Source organism: Ambystoma mexicanum, chromosome 8, assembly GCF_040938575.1.
Source record: "Ambystoma mexicanum isolate Mex_15411 chromosome 8, UKY_AmexF1_1, whole genome shotgun sequence".
NCBI classification, from domain to species: Eukaryota; Metazoa; Chordata; class Amphibia; order Caudata; family Ambystomatidae; genus Ambystoma; species Ambystoma mexicanum.
This window is the reverse complement of record NC_090929.1, coordinates 1,244,992,639-1,245,017,956: the sequence shown is the minus strand read 5'-3', so window position 1 is coordinate 1,245,017,956 and position 25,318 is coordinate 1,244,992,639. Positions and strand designations below refer to the sequence as shown.

Here is a 25,318-nt window from a genome sequence, read left to right as displayed (position 1 = left end):
CCTATAGTCAGAACCACGCTATACTAAGTACGCTCCGCAGGAACTTGTTTCCAGAGGATCCAAGTGATCTCCCACACCTAAGACACACATCTCATCATGGTCAAAGACCGGCCTAAGCAAGTGTAAGCCTGCAGAGGCAGGAACCACCCCCTAGATATCAATCCACAGGCTGTACGCCCATCTAGATGTGCACTGCCTAAGTACTTTGGCCCCACGCTGGTGTCAGCGGTCAGATCTGCGGACACTACCAACTGCCCCTTCCATAAGGTGACTGGGGCAACAACCACTGGAATTACAACGTGGTTAAAATAAACCTAAAAAGATATCCACGCAGTGTAAGATGGGCCAATACGCAACAAATACTACTGCTGCACCAGTGGATCACACACCGCAGTCAGACACTCCTACCATGGAAGAGTCCCTCTCCTTGAAAGACGTGATGGCTCCCATAGCCAACTCTCGCTCCTCAATGGAGAAGAAAATGGTAAGTAAGCAAAGTAATTGCCAAACTACAAAATTATACGGACAGAGTTGTGATTCTCAAGACGGCTCGCACAAAGGGAAAAATCACATATAATGGCTCCCGGATCGCCTTTTTTCCAGACTACACCCGCGAGGTACAACGCGCTAGGCAATCATTCGAACAGCTGAAGAGTAGACTGAATTCCATGAATGTGAAATACGGACTACTATTTCCGGCCCAACTGAAGATCTACCATAATGGCAGCACAGTGCATTTTACCGACCCACGAGAGGCCTGGAAGTGGGCTGAAAGACACATTGAAGGAGACTGGGGAACAGAGATGAAAGGCCCGAGTGGGAGACCCCGCTCCCGTCCTGATCGTGCCCCCCCCAAAGAGACACCCAGCGCTACTGGAGCAGAATGGCCCTGAGCGAGCAGGAGATCCCTGAAGGTAATAACCAGGGTGCAGATGGCACATAGGAAAAGATGAGAACCGCGTGGATACACACCTGTGGCTCAATCAACATGCTCTCTGAAACAACACTGAACGAGCCATGGAACTGCCATGGCCGCAGCTCGTACCGCGGACTCCAGGGATCCTCTCTTTCACCCCCCACCCCTTCTCTTTTTGCTTCTCGGCTCTGCCTTAGACTGACTGTTGTATGAGCCAGTGGCTAGTTTATCGCTCACAACCCTTACACAGGTCCTTGGGCTGATTATGTTCTTGGTTAGTGCTGTCAGAGGGATTTTCTGACTGACAGCTTATGTTCGGGCGACAGATGCTTCGGGTTCGGGCAGAGTATGGGGAGGGAGGGTTGTTTACTTAAGTTCCTTGTTTAAGTTTGTTGATGGTCCGAGTGAGAAATCCCATGCATTCCCTTGTCCAAACCAAGCCATACGTATAGAAGGCAATACCTGCACAACGCTGAACACCCATAAACACCCACGGTGGGTACCCAGTCTGTTAAAGGCCACTGCTACCTGTAAGTCCCTTAAACTCCTCACTTGGACGTCAATGGCCTGGGTTTCGGGATTAGCGACGCCTGGTCACCCAATTTCTTAACAGATACTCCCCTGACATCATCCTCCTTAATGAGTCACACCTAGCTGGCACAGCTTGTTCCCTCTTACGAAGGACAAACTACCATACTGCGTTACATGCCAGATTTACCTGGGGTACCCGGGGGGTCCTGATCCTACTACACAAACGTCTTTCATACATGCTGACCTCGGTGGAACATGACCCCAGAGGCAGGTTCGTGGTGATATTAGGAACACTGTGGGGGGAAAATGTGGGCATTTTGGCCATATATGCCCCACCAGCACTTGGGGGAGAGCTCATGGAGGATATTCTGACTATAATTACAAAACGCCAACCGGATCTATGGATCCTTGGGGGAGACTTTAATGATGTGATGGACACTGTACTCGACCAAACTCGCATCCGCTGACGTAATCCCAACACCCCCACCAGACTGGCGACGTTCGCGTTTGCCCTGGGCCTCCACGATGTGTGGAGAGAACTTCACCCACTGGACCGTAGCCATTTGTTTCACTCGGTGGCTCACGCCTCCTTATCCAGACTAGACAACGTTTTACTTCCGGCTCCGGAGTCATACAGGGTAACCAGTGCAACACTACTGCCTCGCGGCATCTCGGATCATTCACCTCTGGTGATAGAAATGGACACAAATAAACCCGCCGCCCCAGAACGTGGAGACTAAATAGCTATTAACTCTGTTTCCCTGAGTTTGTAGACCATATACATGAAAAAAAAAAAAAAAACACAGAATACTTTGAGATTAATTCCACTATGGTCGAAATGATCTCCTGGACGTCGGCTAAGAAAAAGGAACAACTACAAAAGGTGATAGAGGCAGAGAGAGAGGTGGATGACTCGGAGGCCAAATACATACTAAACACTACTCCTGATATGCACCGATCCCTCCTGAAGGCCAGAGAATGCCTTCGGAATGTTGTGCTGGATAGTGCTAGACACACCCACCGTGAAGCGCACGCACGCATATGCGAACAGGATGATAAGGCAGGTAAGATGCTGGGCTGGCTGTAGAAGAGAGATGAGGGACACCGACATGTTGGGGGAATCAAAAATGCACAGGATGAGTTGGTTCAGTAAAACTTGGACATAGCGGAGGCATTTGCGAATTATTATGCTACACTCTATCAGGGTCCAACTGACCCGGTGGATCTCTCCATATTAGACGATATTGAGATCCCCAGCTGTCTGAGCTGCAACGCACACAACTGGAAAAGGATCTCACAGAATCAGAGATAGCATAGGCCATAGCCCAGCTACACTCTGGGAAAACACTGGGTCCCAATGGCATTCCGGTGGAGACCTGGAAGAAACTGGGTGGGGAAACAATGGCAGGCCCCCTTCATAAGAGGTTTCTTCATAGCAGAGACCAGGGCGTCCTCCCCCCAGATCTGTGAAGAGCCAGCATTGTGGTAATTCCCAAACCCGGGAAACCCCTTGGAATTATGTTCCTCATACAGGCCAATCTCTTTGGTTAATGGGGAAGCCAAGATTATCGCAAAAATTCTTGCCACTAGACTACAGGCAGTTATACCCTCTTTAGTTCAACCAGACAAATACAGTTTTAGGCTGAATAAATCCACACGCATGAATATAAGCCGTCTTCACTTGCTCTTGGAGCGCGCCCCGATCCTTGACACACCCCTCGCACTGTTAGCCATCGATTTTTAAAAGGCGTTCGACTCCGTAATATGGGACAGCCTCTGGGAAACTATGCCTAGGATAGGGTTCGGTGAGACCTTTCTGGGATGGGTGAAACTACTTTATGAAGCCCCGCAAGCAGAAATTAGGGTCAACAGGTGGCCCTCCAGGTCCTTTCCATTGGCAAGTGGAACACTACAGGGGTGTCCCCTGTCCCCACTACTGTTCGTGCTAGCCATGGAGCCCCTGGCACTGTGGCTTCGCCAGGTTGACGCATTGTTGGGTTTACACTGACCGGACGGCCAGGAGGATAGGCTCTCCCTGTACGCCAACGATCTTTTGTTATACTTAGGTGACCCAGCCTGCTCTTGGCCAATGGTTACACAGATGCTGGCATGCAGTGTGTTTAGCGCACGGCGGGTCAACTGGGGGAAATCTGTCTCTTTCCTGGCAGGGGTTACCAGGGGGGTAGAACACGCGATACCACCAGACTGCCCATATCGGGTCGAACGCAAAGGCTTCCGTTATCTGGGAATTCAGATCTCACGAGATTTCCCAGACTATGTACTCAATAATTGACATCCGATCACTGAACGGTTCTCCAACGATGTCCGACACTGGATGCTTCTCCCCTTAACACTACTGGGCAGAGCAGCACTCTTTAAAATGTTGGCCCTACCACGCTTCTTGTACATCTTGCAAAACGCTGCGCTCTGAATCCCCGATTCAGAATTCCACCAGACAGTCAGTCTCCTCAGGATACTTATATGGGGAGGGAGACACCCACGCATCGCCCTCAGCACATTACAGAGGTCAATATGGGAAGGAGGAATAGGATTGCCAAGCCTTCAGTCATATTACTGGGCGAGCCAAATGGCGGTAATCAACCATATATTTCATGGTAACCAAGAACTACCACACATCAAAGCCGAGATGTTGGGAAGGCAGAATATGTCACCACTAGCAATGCTTCACCAGCCCCTCTCTAAACCTCCCCCGCAGACAATGGCAGCACACACTGTTTTAGTATGGAGGAAAGCACATAGATACATTGGGCTCGAAGACAGGATGACCCAGCTGCAACCCCTTTGGAATAATAGGAAGCTTGCTGAAATGGGTAAACTGCTGATTTGGCCGAGATAGGTCAAGGCCCGAATGACGGTAGTCAGGGATATTCTCACCGATTGTGATGTCACTCCATTTGGGACACTGCAACAGAAGTTCGGAGTCCCAGACACAGAGCAATATCACTACATGTAAATTGCCCATGCATTACGCAGACACCTAACCTCACTTGCGAGCACACCTCAATGCACTCCCATACCCAATAGAGTCACCTTCATTCTGTACAATGCTATAACGGCCTTTGCCACTCCAGATCTGGCCAATCTCAAACTGAAATGGGAAGCAGATGTGGGCACTATTGGCCCTAATGCACCCATCAGAGATTGCAATTAGCTCCAGACTCCGCTGGATACAATTAAAGATTCTGCACCGAGTGTATTACACCTCTGGGTCGCATTGTACCGGTGGAATCGAAACCCAGATCCGGAATGCTTACGATGCCAGAGAGAAGAGGGTACTTTTATGCATATCTTGTGGGAATGCCCCCGGATTTGAAATTTCTGGTGGCAATGTTGCAAAGAACTGTCTGATACTCAGGGGAGAACGATACCAATTGACCCTAAACTGCTGCTACGGGGTATTCCTGCCGAGAACACTACCAGCCGATGGGAAATACGCATTCACTGCGGTTGGACTGATAAAACATAATATAGCGCAACGCTGGGGCTCGCCCGAGTGCCCAGCCCTGGCCCAATGGGTTGCTGTGGACATGTGTGTGTGGCAGTGGAACATCTAATATATACCGCACAGGGTTGCCCAATGAAAGCCACGGGAGTCTGGGGCAAATGGGAGGAGAGGAGCTGGTAAGGGTAACCAGGGGGGTCATAATAAGGGCGTGCACAATATGATGCGACTTGTTTTCATGTATTTACACTGTGGATTTAGGGCTGTCATTAGACAGGACAAGTAATGGTAAGGAAGTGAGTGAATGCTAGTATGGTTTTTGTGTTCATAAAATAATAAAAAGATACATTTAAAAAAAGGAATGACTCCTAATGTTTTTACCGATTTACTCACGGCAATTGTGCTACCAGCAAACTCAAACTGAACATGCTGGGTATTGCGCTTCTTTAGTTGAGGGCAAGAGGCCATAATGAGAAGTTCAGTCTGTGTCATTGAGTGCAAGTGAATTCTGCGCCATCCAGGCCTGGATTCTGCTGTACAGTTAATTCACTGTGGCAGAATCTTTGGAATAATCACCAGATAGCTCAAACAGGAAGTGGGTGTTATCCGCATAGTTTGCAAACTGGACGCCCAGACCGTCAAGAAGATCAATAAATGGCCTGAAATAGATGTTAAACAACAAGGGTGACAGACGCGACCCATGCGGAACGCCAAAGGTCAAAGAGATGGTGTTAGCCTGAGATATTTCAATGGCTTCTCTAGATGTTCTAGGCCCAAGAAAAGATGCAATCCATTGGGCTGCATTATTAGAACAGCTGGTAATAGTTAGCAATCTATTATGTCAGATTGTGATCAATGATATCAAATGCTGCAGAGAGATGTGATAGTAAGAGTAAAGCTGGATGACTTCTTTCTATGATTCCCACAATGTTTGCTTTAGGATCCAGAAGAGCTGTCTGTCCCATGCTGGGATCTGAACCCAGATTGGTAAATATTAAAGAGTTTATTTTCTTCTATAAACTTCTGGAGCTGCAGGTATGTCACTCTGTCCAAAATCTTTTGCAGATATGGAACATTAGTGATTGGTCTATAATTCTTGCGGACTGCAGGATCCAGTGTGTCCTTTTTCAAAAGAAGGGTAACCCAAACATCCTTCAGGACAGCAGGTACAATGCCAGACTCAAGTGATGAGTTAATCATTTTAGTAATCCACAGAAGTGAATGTCTAGGGAGCCTTTCAAAATGTTGGTGGGGCACGAGTCCCCCAGACAAGATGTAGACTTCATGTTATTGATAATCTTCTAGGACCTCGGATTCCGAACCGCTATGAAAACCAAATTTAGGCATGGTTACTAGATTGGCTGAATATGTACTATCGGAAATAGCGGGGTCGTTGTTAATTACTAGGTCAGCCAATTGGTTAGAGATGGATTGGCGGTGACCCGCAATTATATTCACAAATTCATCCTGAATGGATTGGCACCATATAGTGTCTTTGGAAACGGTCAAGAAAGCAGATGAACGACTTTCAAATTCTTGAGAATTTTGAACAGTTCCTTTGAGTTCGATTTGGCATTATTAATGCATACGTTACATGTTATCATTTTAGAATCAATGATGGTGTGTTTATATTTTTGTACCGATTATTTTATATTTCTCCAAGGTAGTCTGGCAAGGATTCTTCCTCCATGCCCTTTCAAAATTTATTTTTCTTGCTTCCACAATATCATCATTAAACCATGTTTTTTTTTTTAATGGTTTCAACTTTTACCATCTTTGTTTTTTCAGGAGCCAGGATATTGATGGTATCCTTAATGGCGGATGACAAGTGAGGAACTAGGTCAAAGGATTTTACAGGTGCTTCGATATGACCGAGTTTGGTTGAGAGAAGGGTAGAGAAGGCTACGGGCGAGATATTCTTAATATTCTGGCAAGTCATCTAACACCTAGCATTGGCGCCCACTTTAGGAAGAGAGTTTGGAAGCCTAATTGTAGTGTTTACAAACAGATGATCCGACCATGGGCATAGTTGGGTGCTAGTGGCTACGCTATCGACATTATGAGATAATATCCAATACAAGGTATGACTAGAAAGAACTCAAGTTGTTCCACTAAAAGAGCCAGGCAGGGTCAGGCATTGTAATAGTGAAAATGTACACCTGACTCCACTTGACTGTTTTTTTCACTATAAAAGTCGTGGTTTCACAGAGATGGATGAGCGAGTTGGGGAAGCATTTTGGACCGTAGAAGTCACGAAGCTGGGAGCTTCAGGAAGGAAGGTCCGGAGGAGAGTGGCGTGCTGCACAGCTGGCCGGTGTGTGAGGAGGGCTGCAGTGTGGCTGGTGAGCCATGTCTCCTGAGAGCCAGAGCGAGGCAGCTAGGACCCTGCTGGCAGAGTGCACGCAATTGCTTGCTCCCTTTGTGTGCCGGCCCGAGGGTGTCTGGGGGCCAGGACAGAGAGAAACTAGGGAGCATGCAGGTGGCTGGAGCAGGAAAGGTAGGAAAAAGCAAGATTGGTAAAACGGCAGAAAGCAAGGAGGACAGTTTTAAGAAACAGAAAAGTAGAAAGTCAGAGAAAAAGTGACAGAAGAGAAATGGTGCGCGCGAGTGTCTCAGAAAATAAAAGGCAAATAGATTTGAAAGAAAGGGCAAGCGGCCCAGATGTAAAGTTAGAGTGGATGGAAGCAAAGCAAGCGAAAAGAGCGAGGACGCACAAGAAAGTCAAGAGAGGGCAAGCGGCCCAAAAGCAAAGTAAGGAAAACGTGCAAGAATGCACGGAGAAGAAAAGTGACAGTTTAAAGGTGCAAAGACGCACGGCAAAGGAAAGAAAGTGTAAGTGTGCACAACCAAAGACAGAAGTCAGTGAAACAGAAGGGTGCAAGAAGCACAATAAAGCAGGAAGGTGCAAGAAGCACAGAAGAGGTGTAGAGTGGAAAAGAACAGCACAGATTTGCACAACAAAGTGAAAGGAATAAAAAACAGTGCAACTGTGCACGACAAGCACCTGAAGAAATAATAAGGTACAAATGAAAAGTGAGAGTACGAAACAAAGAGGGAGAAGGATGAGAGTGGTCGTGCTTAGAAAAAGCAAAGAGCCTGGCATTTTCGAAAGCCTTTGATCCTACCCCATAAGAGGATTGTATGTAAGAAAATCTGTAAAGAAGGGAAAAAAAGCATATCCTTACCAGCTGAATAACTGGCATTTTTTGTTTGGTGTTGGAAGAGGCCTGTGCTTGGGGAAGGGAACCCTGAGAGCCCTACTTAAGAAATCAAAGTGCATCCTGATAAAACTGACTGTGTTTGAAAGCTGGAAGGGGTCTGAGCTTGGGAAGAGAACCCTAAGGGATATGGCCAAGGTTGAGATATATTGGTTTGCTATGTAGTGTTGAAAGGAGTGAAGCTTGGGGAAGGGAACCCCCAGGAACTCAAAGACACTGAAGGTATTTGAATACACTGCAATGACCCTGTGGTGAAGGCCTTGCAGGCAACCCCGTTTGATTGAACTCATTTTTGGTGAGCTTAAAACCACGCCTGGCAAGGCGGCCATCGGAAACCAACCCTGGTTTCCTATTTTTCCTGTTGAACCACCATTTTTCATTTTTGACAAAAGAAGCCTTTACACATTTTTGCGTAGAGTGAGGACAAGCATAGTTTTAGACACAAACAGACGTTTTTTTCGACTTTCAGACATCTACCACCCTTAGAAGCATCATTTCAGGGAAACATCCCTTTAGAGTTAGGATTAGTTAGGTATTACACCAATCCTGAAACTTCACAATCTCCATTTAAAATCTTACTTTGAGTCTGTGTGTCTCTTGTCATTTTGTCTGTCTCACAGTACCTTGTTGGGAAACTGTGGAGCCAAGTGACAGTTCTTGCTGTGTCACAGTATTGTGAATTACCTTTGTTGTCCAAAGTATTGGGAGGGGGATACGAGGCAATTATCTAGTTGGGTTATGTGTAGTTAGGGGAGTGGTAAAGAAGGCAAGATTTTTTCTGTAAAACAAACAGTGGACCAGACAAAGGGTTTTAATTGGATATGCTTTTCTACTGGAAGCCAGTTTAGGGACTGTAGAGTTGGTGAGCTATGTTCTTACCATGGAGTTGCTGATAGAACTCGCACTGTCGCATTCTAAAATCTTTTGATTTTTCTTGATCTGATATTTAGGTAGAGCAAGATGAATTTTGTTTGCATAGTCCAAACACCATTGAACCAAAACTAAAATGGGTGCAATGTGCCTGGGCTAGGTATGGAAAGTGTCTTTGCATCATTCCTAGCTAGAAAAGGCCAGTTTTTAATGCATGGGAAATTTGTGCAGAGAAAGGGTTCCCTGCTGAGGAGTAAACCTAGATTCCTTGTTGTACTTTATGCTATAGCCCCAATTGGAGGGCCAGAAAAAATACAGCCCAGGGTGTATATTTCCCTGCATAAACGGTCTTACTGGGATTAAGTTCAAGACAATTACGGCCAATCCAAGTGTCCAGCTCTCTCATAAGGCCCATGACATCATTGCTGACAGCGCTCATGCTGGAGAGCATCATTTCTAACATTATCTGGTTATCGTCAGCATAGTTAAAGGAAAACCGAAGGATCAGAAAAGGAAGCCATTGAGAGGTGATGCGATCTTAACACAGTGACAAGGCTATTCATTTTGATTACCATGGTGAACAAACACCATTAAACGTGGGGAAACTAACATTACGTTGTCCTGAGCTGCACCTAAAAATGTAAGAGCTCTGGTGTCGCTGCCACCAGCATGTCTGGGTATCGCTGCTTAGGTCTAAACATCACTTAACGTAAGAAGAAAGGGTAAACAGGGTTCCCCAGCACCAATATCATGAAGGAGGTAGTAGTATGACAAAAGATTCAGTGGGCGACGGCATCGCCTTTGCAGTGGTAGCCTTAAGGACGAAGCAGTGCCCCCAAAATGAAATGAATTGAATTGATTTAGTGAGGTTTAAAAATACCTCATTTCCTAAAAATAGCTCGGATTCACACAATTGGTCAGCAGATCTACTGGCGTCCCATTGAAAGAGATGGGAAAGGTGGAGAAAAAATATCATCACTCCTAAAATGGTCTATCCTGCCTTTCTTGTCCCATCCATGGTCGATACACCCTACTTCCCCATCATTAACTGGGTTAGTTGCCCATTAATTTTCCGCCTATTATAAGGCAACTGCTGTAGGATTGCCCAAATGGCTATTATTACTGTTTTAAGTTAAGGTTGAAACAGTTTTTCTCTCAACAAATGCAAATAATAAATCCAAGTCCCCTATTGGAGGTGGTGACCAATAAGATGTGGCTAAACACATAGTAAATTCTGTCCTTGACATGGTTGACTGTCCAGGCAGCGGTGGGCACCTTCGATATGATGTTATAATTTGCTATGAGTTTCCAAAATAAATTGAGAAGGTAGATTCCAGACCGCAAAATCTGTGGGTTGGTCAGTTACAGTGCCATAGAAATCTTTTCAACATAGGTCACTCATTACTCAGGCAATCCTTTCCCTATGCTTAACAGCAACAGCTACCTCATCAGAAGCCAAACTTTCTCACTGGTGGGGATAGAGGCTCTAGCCCTGTTATTTTGTTGCCACTGTGCTATCCACTGTGGTGAGTTTGAGAACTTCCCAATCTGTGAGGGGGCCAGGCCTCATGGGACTAGTATTGTCTAGCAGCTGCTCGATGCGCTTCCTAGAGCGTATATGCAGTGGGATTCTGTGCGCTTGTCGCCGCCTCCAAGACGCAATGTTTTATGTTACCCTTTGAGGATGCTAGAACTGTGGTCATCGCAAAGGGACAAAGTCCCAGAAGTTCCTGACCTGGACAGATTGCAGAGCACAGTTAATCCCTAGCCATAAACGTTAAGCAAAACCAGATTACCCACAAATCACAGGAAGCCATTGCTTCCAGCTCCTGGCTCCCCTACATTGGAACTCCTTACATCTTACAATCTGCTCCATCCCCACCTACTCCTCCTTCCGTACCTCCTTGAAAGCCCTTCTCCACTCCCCTCCCCGACTTCCTTCCCTACCATCTCTCCTCTCCAGCTCCCCAGGTCCCGTCCTTTCCCCTTTACCCTCCCTTCCCCTCCTTTTCCCACCCACTTGCTCTCAAATTAGTTATTTGTAATCACCCCTTCCCCACCTCCTCTCCTGTTCCCTTCCCCCTTCCCTCTCCTCCTCCTAAGTAAATTGTTCAAAATATTGTCTCACTGGTTTGTCTCATAACTATAAAAAATGCTTCTTTCACTATTGTACCTTGTTGATATACTGTAAAGCGCTTTGGATTAAAGCGCTATATAAACCTAATAAACAAACATAAAATGCAGATACCAGACCGCCTAGGTAATGCGCGGTCAGACTCTTTACCACCCCTGTTCCCCCAGTAAACAAAGACAGCTGTGGAGAACTACTGTGCTGTAAACACACATACGCAGAGATGACGCAGATGTCCCAGGCAGAGGGGGGTAGGGGGCTAAGGGGCCTATAGCCTCCGGGTCTTTTGGTTGTAGCCCCGGATAGAAGCTCAGGGACTACAACCAAAAGGATATAGCTAGCCCCGAATCCCAGTAGTCCCGATATTAGCTTAGCCCCTGATCTTTTTCAGACCTAGCAACACCCCTGGTCCCAGGGCTTACCTAAAGCCGCACAATCGGCAAGTCAATTAAACTCCTAACCCAATATGGGGTAAATACAGAGCCAGTTAGGGAAACAATATGCAGAGGACATGAGGGAAGAGACCAATACTGGGCCAGCTTACAAGCACCCCCACCAACATGGCATATAAAAAGGGCTGGAGGAAGCAAACAATTGGCCCAGACAGGGAGAAAGCAGATGTGCTACCTACCGCTTCTTGGGGAAACTGGGAGACCACTAACTGTACCAAGGTAGCCTACCTGCTGTCATCCATACAGCTGAAGCATGGCCAACTACAGGGAAGAGACCATGCTGGGAGTACCAGTGCATCAGGTGGAGCCCAAAGCTGGGGCCTACCAGAGAAGCCTAAATGAAACTGGAGGTGCCGCAGGACTGGGCTCTTCAGCAAGAATCCTGGGAAGGAGAGGCCCTCTACCACGGGGGTACTAATATTGACTGCCTGAAGAGGACCCGGATTGGGAGGAGGGAGGTACTTACTTTTGCTTCTAGATGACCATCAGTGTGGAGGAGGGAAGTAAGCCGTCACCCCTAAACCCAAAAAAGGAGCGAGTACCCGACCTAGAGGGAGGGAGAGGGCGTACAAGGCAGAGGAGAGAAAGAATGAGAGAGGACCTTTGAGAGGGACTGAGGACTGGATCAGTCATAAGCAATGCAGAGACTTTGTATCTGGAGAAGGTGGAGGGGTCCATGGTTGGTATAGAGGAAGCTTCTACCCTAAACACTAAGGGCAGGGGAAGGAATATGTACCAGAGCCCCAGAGAGAGAGAAAGACAGAGTCCTAGGACCATCCTAGGATATGTTACAAGCAACCCTGAGGCTGAATGTATCAGGCGCAGACAGATGTGTTCATTGTTGTGGTGAAAGAAGCAATCCCACCCCCCAAAATCAACCAAGGCAGGTGAAAGAGCGGGTACCGACCCATGAGAAAACCGTGCTAAGCAGAAATTAAGTGACCTGGGAGAGGTCTGAAAAAAGTAAGAAGAAAGAGCGACTACAAGGAGGTCTGACGGATGCAAACAAGAGCCAAGCAACTATTGAGGTTGAAATTGTTAATACTTCATGGAGATTTCCTAGGGAACCATCTAGAGCTGGACACCGATAGGCTAGGTTTGTGGATTAATTTCTTCGCCAATATTAGGGACGACGGCTTTTATAAGCTTTTATAAGCAAAGGTGTTATCCAGGAGGCTAAAGGACTTGTGAAGAGGAGAATTTGTTTGATAGTTAAGGGCACCCATGAAGGGACAGATTTAATAGGTTTGAGATATATATGTTTATTGAAATCATCATACCGATGTGTTAGGGATGTTGCTTTCTGTTGTCCCAAACATGACATGGTTTTAAGAACTTGCTCATTTGTGGACCATTCCCCTAGTTACCGTAGGCCACTTTCAACATTTACTCAACTCCCACAAGTATGGTCTCTTTCACACCTTGACATTCTCACACAAGCCTGCCAAACACTTTAATGAATTGGACTTTTGCTTGTGGGGGGGCGAGGGACTGGCGTAAGGGGAGAATTCCTGTTGCAGGAACTTCATACATCTGAACCCCCCCCTCTTCAATACCAAATGTAATCCAATAAATTGGAAAACGAATCTGCAAAGATGCCATTGGGCTGGTTCTGACTCGGTAGCTTGGAACGGGCTGGCATTTGAGGGACATCCTCATCCACAAGAAGGATGGTGTGACCTGTGCCCTTTCCTGGTCTTTCACTTGCTAAACAAATTCATCCAAGGGGCGAATGGGTCACTGGCTCACATCCTGGCTATTAGCACCCCATGTTTGCAGGCCAGAAACCCGGGGTGATGACAGTAATGTTTTTGTCTGACTGAACAGAATGCCTTGCTATGTCCTGTTCTTTCATTCAAAAAATGGACTCAAGATGGGCACCACAGAGCTGGAATACATTTCCATGGCGGCCAGGAGAAAGACAGAGCGGCAGCGGCAAATGTACAGAGGGATCGGGTAAGTTGAGGTCGGAGGGGTGGTAAATGAAGGGTAAAGGGAGGGGACGGTGGGGTGCGGGTGGTGGAAGAAGCCATCAGATTGCTCGGAATGCGGGCTTGGATCGTGGGATAAAGCCTGCAATCCAAGCAACCCGATTAGTCGCTCCACTGCCCCGGGTGCCAATATATACTTTGACTGTTCCTTCTCCATAGAGGGTCCCCACTCTTGGTGAAGTTGGTTTAGCTTTTACAGACAAGTTTCTCCCAAATCTATGGAGGTTCTTGTGATAACAATGTAGATGTTTTCTTGCATTGTTTCAGTTCCTTTGGCCAGACTAAGAATGGGGAAGATCTAGACAAAATATTCCTATGATTTAAACACAAAGTATATTGTATTTTTATGTTAAGAGCTACTGAAGACTTTAGCCGCAACTGAGCAGTTTTTGAGATTAAGCCAATGTTCGTTTTACATCAAACTTGCGGTCTCTAGCAAAACTGACAGAAAATGTAGAAACCCAACAAATACAGCCTTTTGTTAAAAACATTGACATGGCTCAAAATGTTTTTCAGGCCATTAAGGGGAAGGCTGATCGGACTTCTGGACAATCAACCCGACGACCTCAAAGACCAAGGATGCCTTGCAGAATAACGTGAGCGAGGAACAGTGGGTTGTTTTCTTTGAGGAACTGTATAAATGCCCTGAAAGCCCCGCTATAAACATCGCATATCAAGGACTAACATTGTGGGAAATTCCATCAGACACAGTGACCATCAAGCTAAAAATCAAATCAAAAATCTAAAAAACTCCAGGGCCCCCGGACCGGACGGAATTTCCAACATAGACCTTAAAACAGACACCTGGGCCGCCATCATCGGGCAGATTTTACAGAAGTGCAATCTAAACAACACTGTTCATACTTCATGGAAGACTGTAAATGTCGTCCCCATTTTCAAAAGAGGAGCCAAAGACGACCCGAGGCACTATTGTCCGATAGTGCTCCTCAATGTCATAGGAAAGGCTTTAGGATCCTGCGTCCTGGATGACCTGCAGTCCTGGTCGAAAGAAGCAAAATACATAGACCGGTTCCAGACAGGTTTTGTTAAAAACATTGGTACAACAGCAAACATCCTTCTGCTATGTACCTTAAAAGCCAAAGTTCAACAAGGCAGTCCCAGAATCTTTATGGCTTTTGTAGATCTCGTACAAGCTTTTGAATGAGTGAACAGGGACCGGCTGTGGGCCAAACTAACGCACAAATAATGCCCTGACAACATATTGGCACCAATCAGGGCATTGTACGAAGGAACATCAATGAGAGTGATTAAATGGGGCTGGGGATCGATCAAAAGAAATCTGCACCTTTCAAGGAGTGAAACAAGGGTGTCCTTTGGCTCCGGCACTATACAACGCCTACATAGCAGATTACGAAGACGAGACAATTAACACCGTAGGGGGTGTTAAAGTCCAGAGAATCCTGTATGCGGATTACATTATCTTGGAAGATCAAACCATAGTGGGCGTCCAAAGACAACTGAACAATTTGTTCAAATATTTGGAGAAGAACAACCTCGAAGTAAACAAGAATAAAACCAAGATCATGGCATTTGAAACATCAACCAGGACAGCAAGCAAAGGAACATGGTATGTAGATGAAGAAAAAATAGAAAAGGTGAGGTGCTTTAAATACCTGGGAGTTAGGCTAAGCAACAGTAGCATTGAACTACCAACGCAAGAGTCCTTAATAGCCAAAATGAAGATGCTGGCAAGTCAAGCGAAGGTTGTTGACGGGAAGTTTGGGAGATACTCTCTGATCCCGGTGATGTCCTTCTTCAAGGCCAAGGTGGTCCCCTCCATAACGTACGGTACGGAAGCTATGCCTCAAATCCCGAGCCAGCTTTGGGATAGATTAGAAGGAGCATTCTGGAGGAAAGTGCTGGACCTCCCGCAATCAACACCGATCTCCCTAATCAGGCAAGAGCTATGCCTAACATCTTTGAAGGGGACCATGGCAAGGAAGACTATGATGCTCTAGAAAAATCATCATGAAACCCAGAGCAAAAATCCACAAGATCCTAAAAAATTAGCTGGTGAGTGGAAAGAACAAAATACTAGCAACCTGGCAAGATGGGAGTACAAATCTCCTTGACGAAATAGCCCTGACAAAGGGAACGTTGATAGGAAACCCAATTATGGTGGCTAAAAAAAATAGAGTGAACTGGACTGGACAAAAACGCAAGAAAAAGCAGCATCTTACAAATGAACTAATAATGCACCTATGCATCTAATGAAAATCGATGAGGCGAGAGGCTACTTGAAAAAGTTTCCAGATAAGAAATTGGGATGCACATTCTTGAGAATTAGACTAAACCTGCTACGGACAAATGAGATCATGGCTATTAGAGGCGAGTCTAACACAAGTGAATGCAGATTCTGTAAATCCAAACAGGTTGAGTCAATTCGTCATCTACTGCTGTTATGCAGAGGAACACAAGGAGCTCAAGAAACCCACTTAATCAGAATCCTTGAAAAAGCAAGTTCTTTGGAGGAAGAAGAGTGGTGGACACGCCTGTGAGTGGTGAGAAAACAAGCTGGGCAGTGGTGTTGTCTTTTTTTAAACAAATCGGCCTGGTTTAAGAGGCCAAGATGGTTAGAAAAAGAGTATGAACAGGAACACTATATCTTGTTAGGATCAAGGACTCTAGAAACACTGTTGACGGAGCTGTTGGAAGGCACTGTTTGTAAAAATTGTTATACAATTAAATGAAAAAAAAAATGAAAAAAAAAAGGTTGATCCCCCACCATCTCATCCATGCTCTATGACCCATGATTAAAATCCAACAGCAATAGCATCAGAAATCTGTTGCTGCTCGCTAGCCCAGCACCAGTGCATAGTTACTCACACACTCTTGCTTCCTGGCTCCAAGAGATGGGTGCAAGAAGCATGGCCATCGAATGGTTTCATTCACTATTGAAGAATTGCTGCCACATTATCCACATTTCCCGCAATACATCTGACAGAGTAATGATGAGGACTGGGCCTCCAAGGGCTCCACACTAAACTCCCTCCCACAGATCATTAACTTTAAAAATAGTCACTAAAATATATACATGTTCACTATGTTGGCCATTACATTCAATACCCCAAGTTCAAATAGAATAAACTACAGCTATATAACACACACACTTTGCCTGCGTAAGTGCTAAAATAATAAGTAGGAAAAAACGTTCTGCACCCTAGGATGAGTATTCTATTTTGTATTGAGACATCTGCAACACATTTCAGAGAACAATGCAAATGCTTTGGTAACACCTACCTATAAACTCAAGGAGAGTTCATACAGCTTATTACACAATTGAATTTTAGCAGAGTATTTACAATATGCATTAAATACTGAATTTAAATACCGCAATAATATTCAAAGTAGAAAAGCCAACATTTTAACATTTCTATGCAATGTATGAAGCTTTACTCACCCTTTCACATAAATGTCACTCATCTCCTCTCCAGTGATGCTCTTCTCATCAAGAATGACATCTTTGGTGTTCCAAATAATGACGCGAAGTTGATAGCTGCAAAAACAAGGCGATTGGTGAGGAGTGATATCAAGAATCAATGGAATTAAATCCGCATATTGTCGTCATAGGTACATTCCATCTACTCACTTCTTAGCTTTGCGAGGTGCAATATTGAAAGGTGGCCCAGGAACGCCTTGGCTTTTTGGGAAAATGTCGACCCACATCTCAATCTTTCCCTATGCGAAAACAATCAAAACAAACCATGTTTAGTTTAGTTGTATGCGATTTAATCGGTCCTAAATCACTGTTTATTAGAAATCTGGTTAAAAATATATTGCTGCAAAAAAATTCTCTTGTTCCTAGCAAATACATATTATCCCTTAAAGTCGACCTACACTGCCATCTAGAAGCGTATAACACGCACATGCTGAAATTGCAAATGTGTATTCCTGCCAATTTATTTTTCCAACTTTTGTGCCCTATATATATCGGAGGGGGAGAGGGGGGGCATACAACGCCCTCCTACCCCCCAAAACCCACCCACAGTCCCCTTACTTCAACACCAGAATGACATTTCAATTTACATCGTCCCTCACAATATTATATCCAAAAGATGTTTCAAGCCATCAATATAATTTTGGCTCCGTTCACAACGATATTTTCAGCACCGATGTAATCACTGGCCTCCGTTTAGTTTGTGGGTTAAAATCTGATAAATATAGGGAAAGGTTATGAATGAAAATAGCCAATCGTAGAGAAAACAAACAGCATAATAAGTAAAACTCGAACCACTTCGTTAACCAAGGAAAAATGTGCAGAAAAAACACTGGGAAAATGGTTTTCGGTGCTTTTACTCAACAATTTAGATGTTGCTGTTTGGACTTCAACAGCCCGCATAGGAACCCTGCACCAGAGTGTCAATGCAGCATTTACGCACAATTCGTTCTAGAGCTTTGGACCCCCCCCCCAATGCAACCCTAGCAGAATAGTGTAATTTTAATGGATCGTGTCCATTTTTTAAGGGCCAGTGACTACTATAATTTCTGCAAAGGTGGCAATCAACTGTTTGCCACTGTGACGATCACCGTGGATTCTCCACTTGTGTGGTGAAGGGTCTGAGAGCCATGACAAATAGGATACACATTCCTGCTCCATCTCCACCATCTGAGAGGATGGATCAGAATGCAAGGAGAGAGTTCAGCAGCACAAACACGCAGTTGCACAGTTAGTTCTTCGAGCTCGATTCAATAACCAAGACCAAAACGCGACCATTAGAAACAGCAGCCCAGGTGCACTGCACAAGATAATGCCATCCAATATAAAACACATTTGTAGCGTGTCATATACTCATGGGACCAAGTTTCCTAAGGCGTGTTGTAGTTGATCTAGTCGCCTTAAACATATCTGAAAATCATGCAGGGTTTATTTGAATATCACGTGCAGAGGCCTCCGAATTGACAAATTGGACCAAAGGAAAGAGCAGAAAGAACAAATCCAACTGATTATCACCAAAGACTCACAACTGCAGAACACACTCCCACAGACAGGAACGACAACAGAACCAGCGCTGAGAGAAGAGAGAAATCCCTTTACCCAACTCCATACCTCGGAAATAACCACTCACCAGAACGAGCCAACCCAAGGTACAAATCAAGAACAACCGACAACCAAAGAATACCGCATAAGAACGGACAAAGCTAGAAAGAACAAGAACATAATTGACGCACTAACACCTTACATCACCAAAACAAGAGGACCTTCCGTTCGACGCCCACAAAATTTAGAAGAGGAGCCTGATGAAAACAAAAACCCAAGACTGAACCTAGAAGAACTTTGATGACAGAGACACAACTAGAGATCGACCTGGAAGGAAATCTTACCAGTCAGAAGACAACACCAACATTAAAGCACAAACCAAACTACAACTTTAAAATCCACTGCAAACTAATAAACGCAAGATCCATGTCAAAACACCCAACAGAGATCTTTGACCTTCTCTGCGACAACGGCATTGACATCCTATTCATCACAGAAACATGGCTGAATGACGACTACAAAATCACACTCCAAAGCTGCCACCCCACCAACTTCAAATGCCTTCAGGTAAACATAAAAAATAAAAAAGGAGGAGGCCTCGCAATAGCATTCAAAGAACACCTGAAAGTAAAAACAGACAAACCTCTTAACATCGACTGTGAAACCATGGTGATACACCTATCAGCAAATCCAAAAACAAACATCAAATTCATACTGGTTTGCAGACCACCGACATGCGATGCAACATTTGACAACTTCATAGAAGTAATCCCCAACATAGCCATCGAGCACGAACATCTACTAATTCTGGGGGACTTCAACATTTGGTTCGAAGAAAAACATGCCAACTCTCAAAACTCACTAATTGGGCAGCTAACAACCATTAAATTACAACAGTTGGTCAAAGGGGCAACACACTCGGCAGAACACACCCTTGACGCAATCTTCGTCAAGAAAAAAACTTATCACCACGGCACCACTGATGCAATTAATTTGGAGCTACCATCTCATCATCCCATCCGTGATCGCACTACCAACTCAAGTCAGCATCCAGCCCCTCAAGTTCACAGCCACCACAAAAAGAAACCAGAAAACCATCAAAGCAAGCAACCTAATTGAACAAGTGGAGATGACCAAACCTTCAGCAGCAGAACTGGAGAAGGCAGACCTAGACGGGAAAGTGGAGCTACTCCACAAATTGATTGCTGATGCAATCGAAAACATCGCCCCGGAAAAACATTGATCCCCTCAAGAAAAAGAGCAATGGCAAAATGGTTCACCCCACTACTAAGCACCATGAAAAAGAACAAGAAGCTGGAATTGGAATGGAGAAAAGAATACAACCAAGACAAGAAAACTCAGTTCCAGAAACTAATCTGATCATACAAGAAGGAAATTCAAAAGGCAAAGAGAAGGCATTATGATAACAGAATCACCAATGCCACCAACACACAAAAAGAAATGTTCAACATCATAAGAGAATTGAGAAACACATCTGGTTGCGACACTCCAACCCCCTCAGAGATGCAACAACTTGGCAGACCATTTCAAGAGCAAAATCAACGATATCTGACAAATCATATAAAACAGACCAACCAACCCTAACACTCCACTAACCAGACCTGACGAGGAGCCACAACACAAACCCCAAGACTTTCCTGAAATATCAGCAGAAGCATTTGTCAAGCTGGTAAAACACAGCAAGAAAGCGGGATCACCCATGGATCCCTGCCCCTGACATCTACAAATCAATCTTCGCACAAGGAACACCATCAGAATACTACAGAAACCACTTAAATCTTTCACTCACAACAGGAACTGTACCACAATCCTTCAAATCAGCATATATTAAGCCGCTTTTTAAAAACACAAGTGGCGAGTGGAAGACCTCCCCAACTACAGACCGATTTCAAACCTTCCCTACCCATACAAATGAACACAAGAACATGTAGAAAAACACCACTTGCTAGACCAAGCACAAGTAAGATTCAGACCCGCAAGAGGAACAGAATCGGCACTACAATCCATCTGGGATGACCTAAAAACAAACACAGACTCCAACACAACCTCAGCTCTGATTCTAAGCCATGACAGCCTAACCAAAAGATTGGAAGATATAGGTATAACGGACATGGCACTACTACGGATTAAATCATTCCTGGCAGACAGAACAGAAACTGTATGGATAAAACCCTTCAAATCTACTCCACAACTTAATGACTGGAGTACCACAGGGATCCTCACTATCACCACTATACATCAACATCATACCATCAGGATCTTCAGAAAAATACAACATTACATGCTACAACTACGCAGACACTCAAATCATCTACAAAATCGAAGATACTCAAGCCGATCACTGAACCCTAATAGAATGCCTAAAATAAGTATTTGACTGGATGAATGCCAACAACTTGAAAATCAACCCAGGAAAGACAGAAATCATGATATATCCAAAAACCAAGAGAATACCGCCTACATTCCCTGGCCGACGGAAATGCGAACCACGCCCACACCATCTAAGGTATTAAAAATCTGGGAGTCCTAATGGACAACGCCCTAACCTTAGTACCACAAAAACAATCAAGAAATGCTTCTTCCTCCTCCACACAAGAAGAATCCTACCGTTCCTCTTCTTCACCCACAAAACACTTACAATCGTCGCCCTCATCACGTCAAGAAGAACAAGTTACTTTCTTACCTGGTAACGTTCTTTCGATGGGATGGTCCGACGACGTATTCCATATCTATGATATCTATGACAGGTAATGTCCACAGCTGTGCTGCTTCGGAAAATCTTTGGCGTCTGCGTCCTGCGTCGATGACGTCGATGCGCCGTCCCCGAGGACCTCCTCAGACGGCCGACGTCACCCGATGTGATAAGTAGGAGGCACGACGCCCATAGCCTCAGTTATAGTTTTTTCCCAGAACGTGTGCCACCAGTTTTCTGCCAGTCAGACACACAAGGCCTTGCGGAACGCAAGCTGCAATCGCAAAAGAAATTCTGTAGCGGGAAAGGCAGGGAAGGAGCGATATGGAATACGTCGTCGGACCATCCCATCGAAAGAACGTTACCAGGTAAGAAAGTAACTTGTTCTTCGAGGGGATTGGGTCCTCCGACGAATTCCATATCTATGACAGACTCCCAAAGCAGGACCAAGCAAGGAGGTGGGAAAGAATTTAGAATACAAATTTAGCATGCCCAATCAAACTGCGGAATAGAGAACTGCCTTGCCAAAGGCCAGATCTTGCCCTCTGATGGAATCAAGAGAATAGTGACGTACAAAAGTATGCACTGAAGCCCAGGTGGCTGCATCACAGATGTGACGAATAGGAACTCCCCTCTGCAGGGCAGTAGACGCAGCCACTCCTCTGGTAGAATGGGCCCGCAAGCCAGCCGCAGGGTCCTTACCCGCCAAGCGGTAACACTCGGAGATAGCTAAAATAATCCAACGAGACAAAGTCTGTTTCGTCACAGCTTGTCCCAAACGCTTCCCAGCGTAACCAATGAAAAGTTGATCGTCCACTCTGACCCGGGAATATGCGCGAAATATAAAAGCTCAACGCTCTCCGAGGATCAAGCCTATGGAGCCTCTCCTCTTCCTTACCAGGATGTGGAGGAGGATAGAACGCCGGAAGAACCACCTTCTGGCTCAAATGAAAATCCAAAACCACCTTCGGAAGAAAAGAAGGAGAACTCTAAGGACAACCCTGTCCTTGTGAAATACAGTGAAGTGTGGCTTAACTGAAAGTGCCTGTAACTCACTCACTCTGCGAGCGGAAGTAACCGCAACCAAAACACAGTTTTCAGAGTCAACAGCCTCAAAGGGCAAGAATGTAAAGGCTCAAACGGATCACCCATAAGAAACTTAAGAACAAGGTTCAAATCCCAACCTGGCACCAAAAAAGGTGACGGAGGGAACACATTAGTGAGCCCTTTCAAAAACAGCGAAATTAAAGGAATCTTAAAATAGGAACACTCTTCAGACGAGGGCTTAAATATGGACAGCGCCGCCAGGTAACCTTTAATGGTCCCCACTTGCAAGCCCCTGTGGGCCAAAGAAAGCAAAAAAGACAAAACCATGGGAATGTCGCACTCAAAAGGATCCACATTCTGAACTCTGCACCAGTCGCAGAACTTTCTCCAACGGCAACGGTACAGAGACTTTGTTGCCGGCCGCCTGGCCGAGAGCAACACCCCCATCACGTCTTCAGGGAGGTCCCAATCCTTATACCTCAACCTTTCAGAAGCCAAGCGTAAAGATTTAGGGATCTGACCTCTGGATGGAGAACCTGACCCCCCTCCCGTGAGAGCAGATCGTCTCGGTAGGGAAGACGACGTGGAGGGCAGATGGACAAGTCTAGAAGGTCCGGGTACCACGTCCTCCGGGCCCACGCCGGAGCAATGAGGATCATCCAGGAACCGAACCTCCGTAACCTCTGCAACACTTGCGGGATGACGGGGACTGGAGGAAACGCGTACAGCAGTGGGAATGACCACTCCACCACGAACGCGTCTCCTAAGGCTCCTTTTGGAGGAAATTCCCGCGAGCAAAACCTTTCGCGCTTCCGGTTGACACTGGAGGCAAAGAGATCCACTTGAGGGGTCCCCCAAAGGGCGAAGATCTCCAGGAGAATCTCCTGAGCCAGCTCCCACTCGTGAGAGATCGTGCTCTGCCTGCTCAGAGCGTCCGCCGTCTCGTTGTCGTCTCCGGCCAGATGAACTGCCGAGATCGAAACTTCCTGCTGGATGGCCCAGAACTCGAGCTGCATCGCCTCCCTGCACAGCGGAAGTGACCCTGCCCCCCCTTTTTGTTGAGGTAGTGCATGGCCACCGTGTTGTCCGTCAGAATCAGGACACTCTTCACGCGCACAGTCGGCAGAAAAGCCTTCAGGGCTAGCCTGACGGCCCTCAGCTCCAACAGATTGATATGGAGTCTGGACTCCGACGGAGACCAACGACCGCTGACTGTCAGCTCGTTGGCATGAGCTCCCCATCCCGTGAGGGATGCGTCCGTCACGATCGTCACCTCCGGCCAGGGCAGCCAAAATGGGGCCCCCTTCATCACATTGCCCTCGACGGCCCACCACAGAAGGTCCCGGGCTACCGAGGGCGGCACCTGAACAGGGTCCGACAGCCTGCCGGAGGACTGAGACCACTGGAGCTTGAGTGCCCACTGCAAAGATCTCATCCGCAGACGAGCCTCTGGCACCAGAAGAATGCAGGATGCCATGAGGCCGAGCAGTCTCAAGAACTCGGACGCTGGGAGATTCTGGGCAAACTGAAACTTGTGCACCATCTGCTGAATGTGAAGAGCCCTCACCCGAGGAGGAAAAAACTGCCCCAGCGACGTGTCGAGCACTGCTCCGATGTACTGGAGCCGCTGCGTTGGTGTCAAATGGGACTTCTTTAAATTGAGGGAGAAGCCCATCCTGTGAACGGAGCGGCAGGTGACGGACAGATGATCCAGGACTTGCTCGGGAGAGCTCCCCCTGATCAACCAAACGTCCAGGTAGGGGTAGACGTGAATCCCCCCTTTCCTGAGATGCGCTGCCACCACCACCATGCGCTTGGTGAAAACCCTCGGGGCGGAGGTCAATCCGAACAGCAGGACCCGAAACAAAGTGCGAGTCGCCAACCGCAAACCTCAGGTACTTCTTGTGCTTGTGATGGATCGGCACATGGAAGTAGGCATCCTTGAGGTCGAGAGACACCAACCATTCCTGAAGTTGAAGGGCCTGGAAGACTTGAGAAAGAGTCACCATCTTGAACTTGTCCTTCCTGAGGAGTTTATTCAAACAGCGCAAGTCCATGATGGGTCTCAATCCCCCGTCTTTCTTTGAAATAAAAAAATAAGGGGAATACCATCCCTTGTTCCTCTCCGCTACAGGCACCAGTTCTATGGCGCCTTTCTCCAGCAGGGCTTGAATTTCCTGCGCAAGGAGCGGATCCGGACACTTCAAAGAGGTTCCCTGGTGGATTGTCGCGAGGCCTCTGCCGAAAAGGAAGACGGTAGCCGTGGGTTATGATCTCCAGAACCCACATATCCGAAGTAATGGCTTGCCACTCTACAAGATGCTGCGCCAGCCTTCCCCCAACCGGCGAACCATGGGACCTGGCCTCATGACTGAGTGGTAGCGGCTGCGGCGTTGCCTGAGGGCAAAGAGGCAACTGCCCGAGCGGCCTTGGAACCTCGAGTACCTCTGTTTCCACCTCTGGCACTCTTACGGTGGCCTCTTTGACTGCTAGCTCCTCTCGCTTTGCTGAAGGACGAGTAATAGCGAAAGGAACCTCCCCTCCATTGCTGTCCCCTAGGACGAAAAGGAGGAGGTTGGCGAACTGCAGCACCCAACGATTTCGCTGCAGCTTTGGAGGTCTGCAACCTCTCAAGGCTCTCGTCAGCCTTGCTGCCAAAAAGGTGTTCACCGTCAAAAGGCATGTTGAGGAGCCGGGACTGCACATCAGGAGCGAACCCAGACTTCCGCAACCACGCAAACCTGCGCATTACGGTGCTCGCCGCCATGGACCGGCTGACACAATCCGCCAAGTCCAAACCCGACTGAACGGCCTCACACATAGCATCCTTGCCATCCTGAACCATAGCAAGGAAACCATCCCGTTCGTCCCCTTCGGGAATATGATCAGCCGCTAATGCAACACAGTTCCACAGAGTGTGTGCGAAACGAGACAAGGCACATATGGAGTTGGCTGTCTGAAGCGCCATATCCCCCGAAGAAAACACT

The 25,318-nt window shown here is 46.4% G+C and overlaps 1 protein-coding gene across 1 annotated transcript in view; it reads right to left on the bottom strand.

Moving 5' to 3' along the window:
* MYOF (myoferlin) overlaps nt 1-25,318 on the bottom strand; it is a 1,388,224-nt gene that overhangs the window by 103,209 nt on the left and 1,259,697 nt on the right. The window contains exons 46-47 of the mRNA XM_069611360.1: nt 17,183-17,271; nt 16,994-17,089 (exon numbers count right to left, since the gene is read on the bottom strand). Of these exons, the coding sequence (XP_069467461.1) occupies nt 16,994-17,089; nt 17,183-17,271 (185 nt within the window). The remainder of the gene's footprint in view (nt 1-16,993; nt 17,090-17,182; nt 17,272-25,318) is intronic.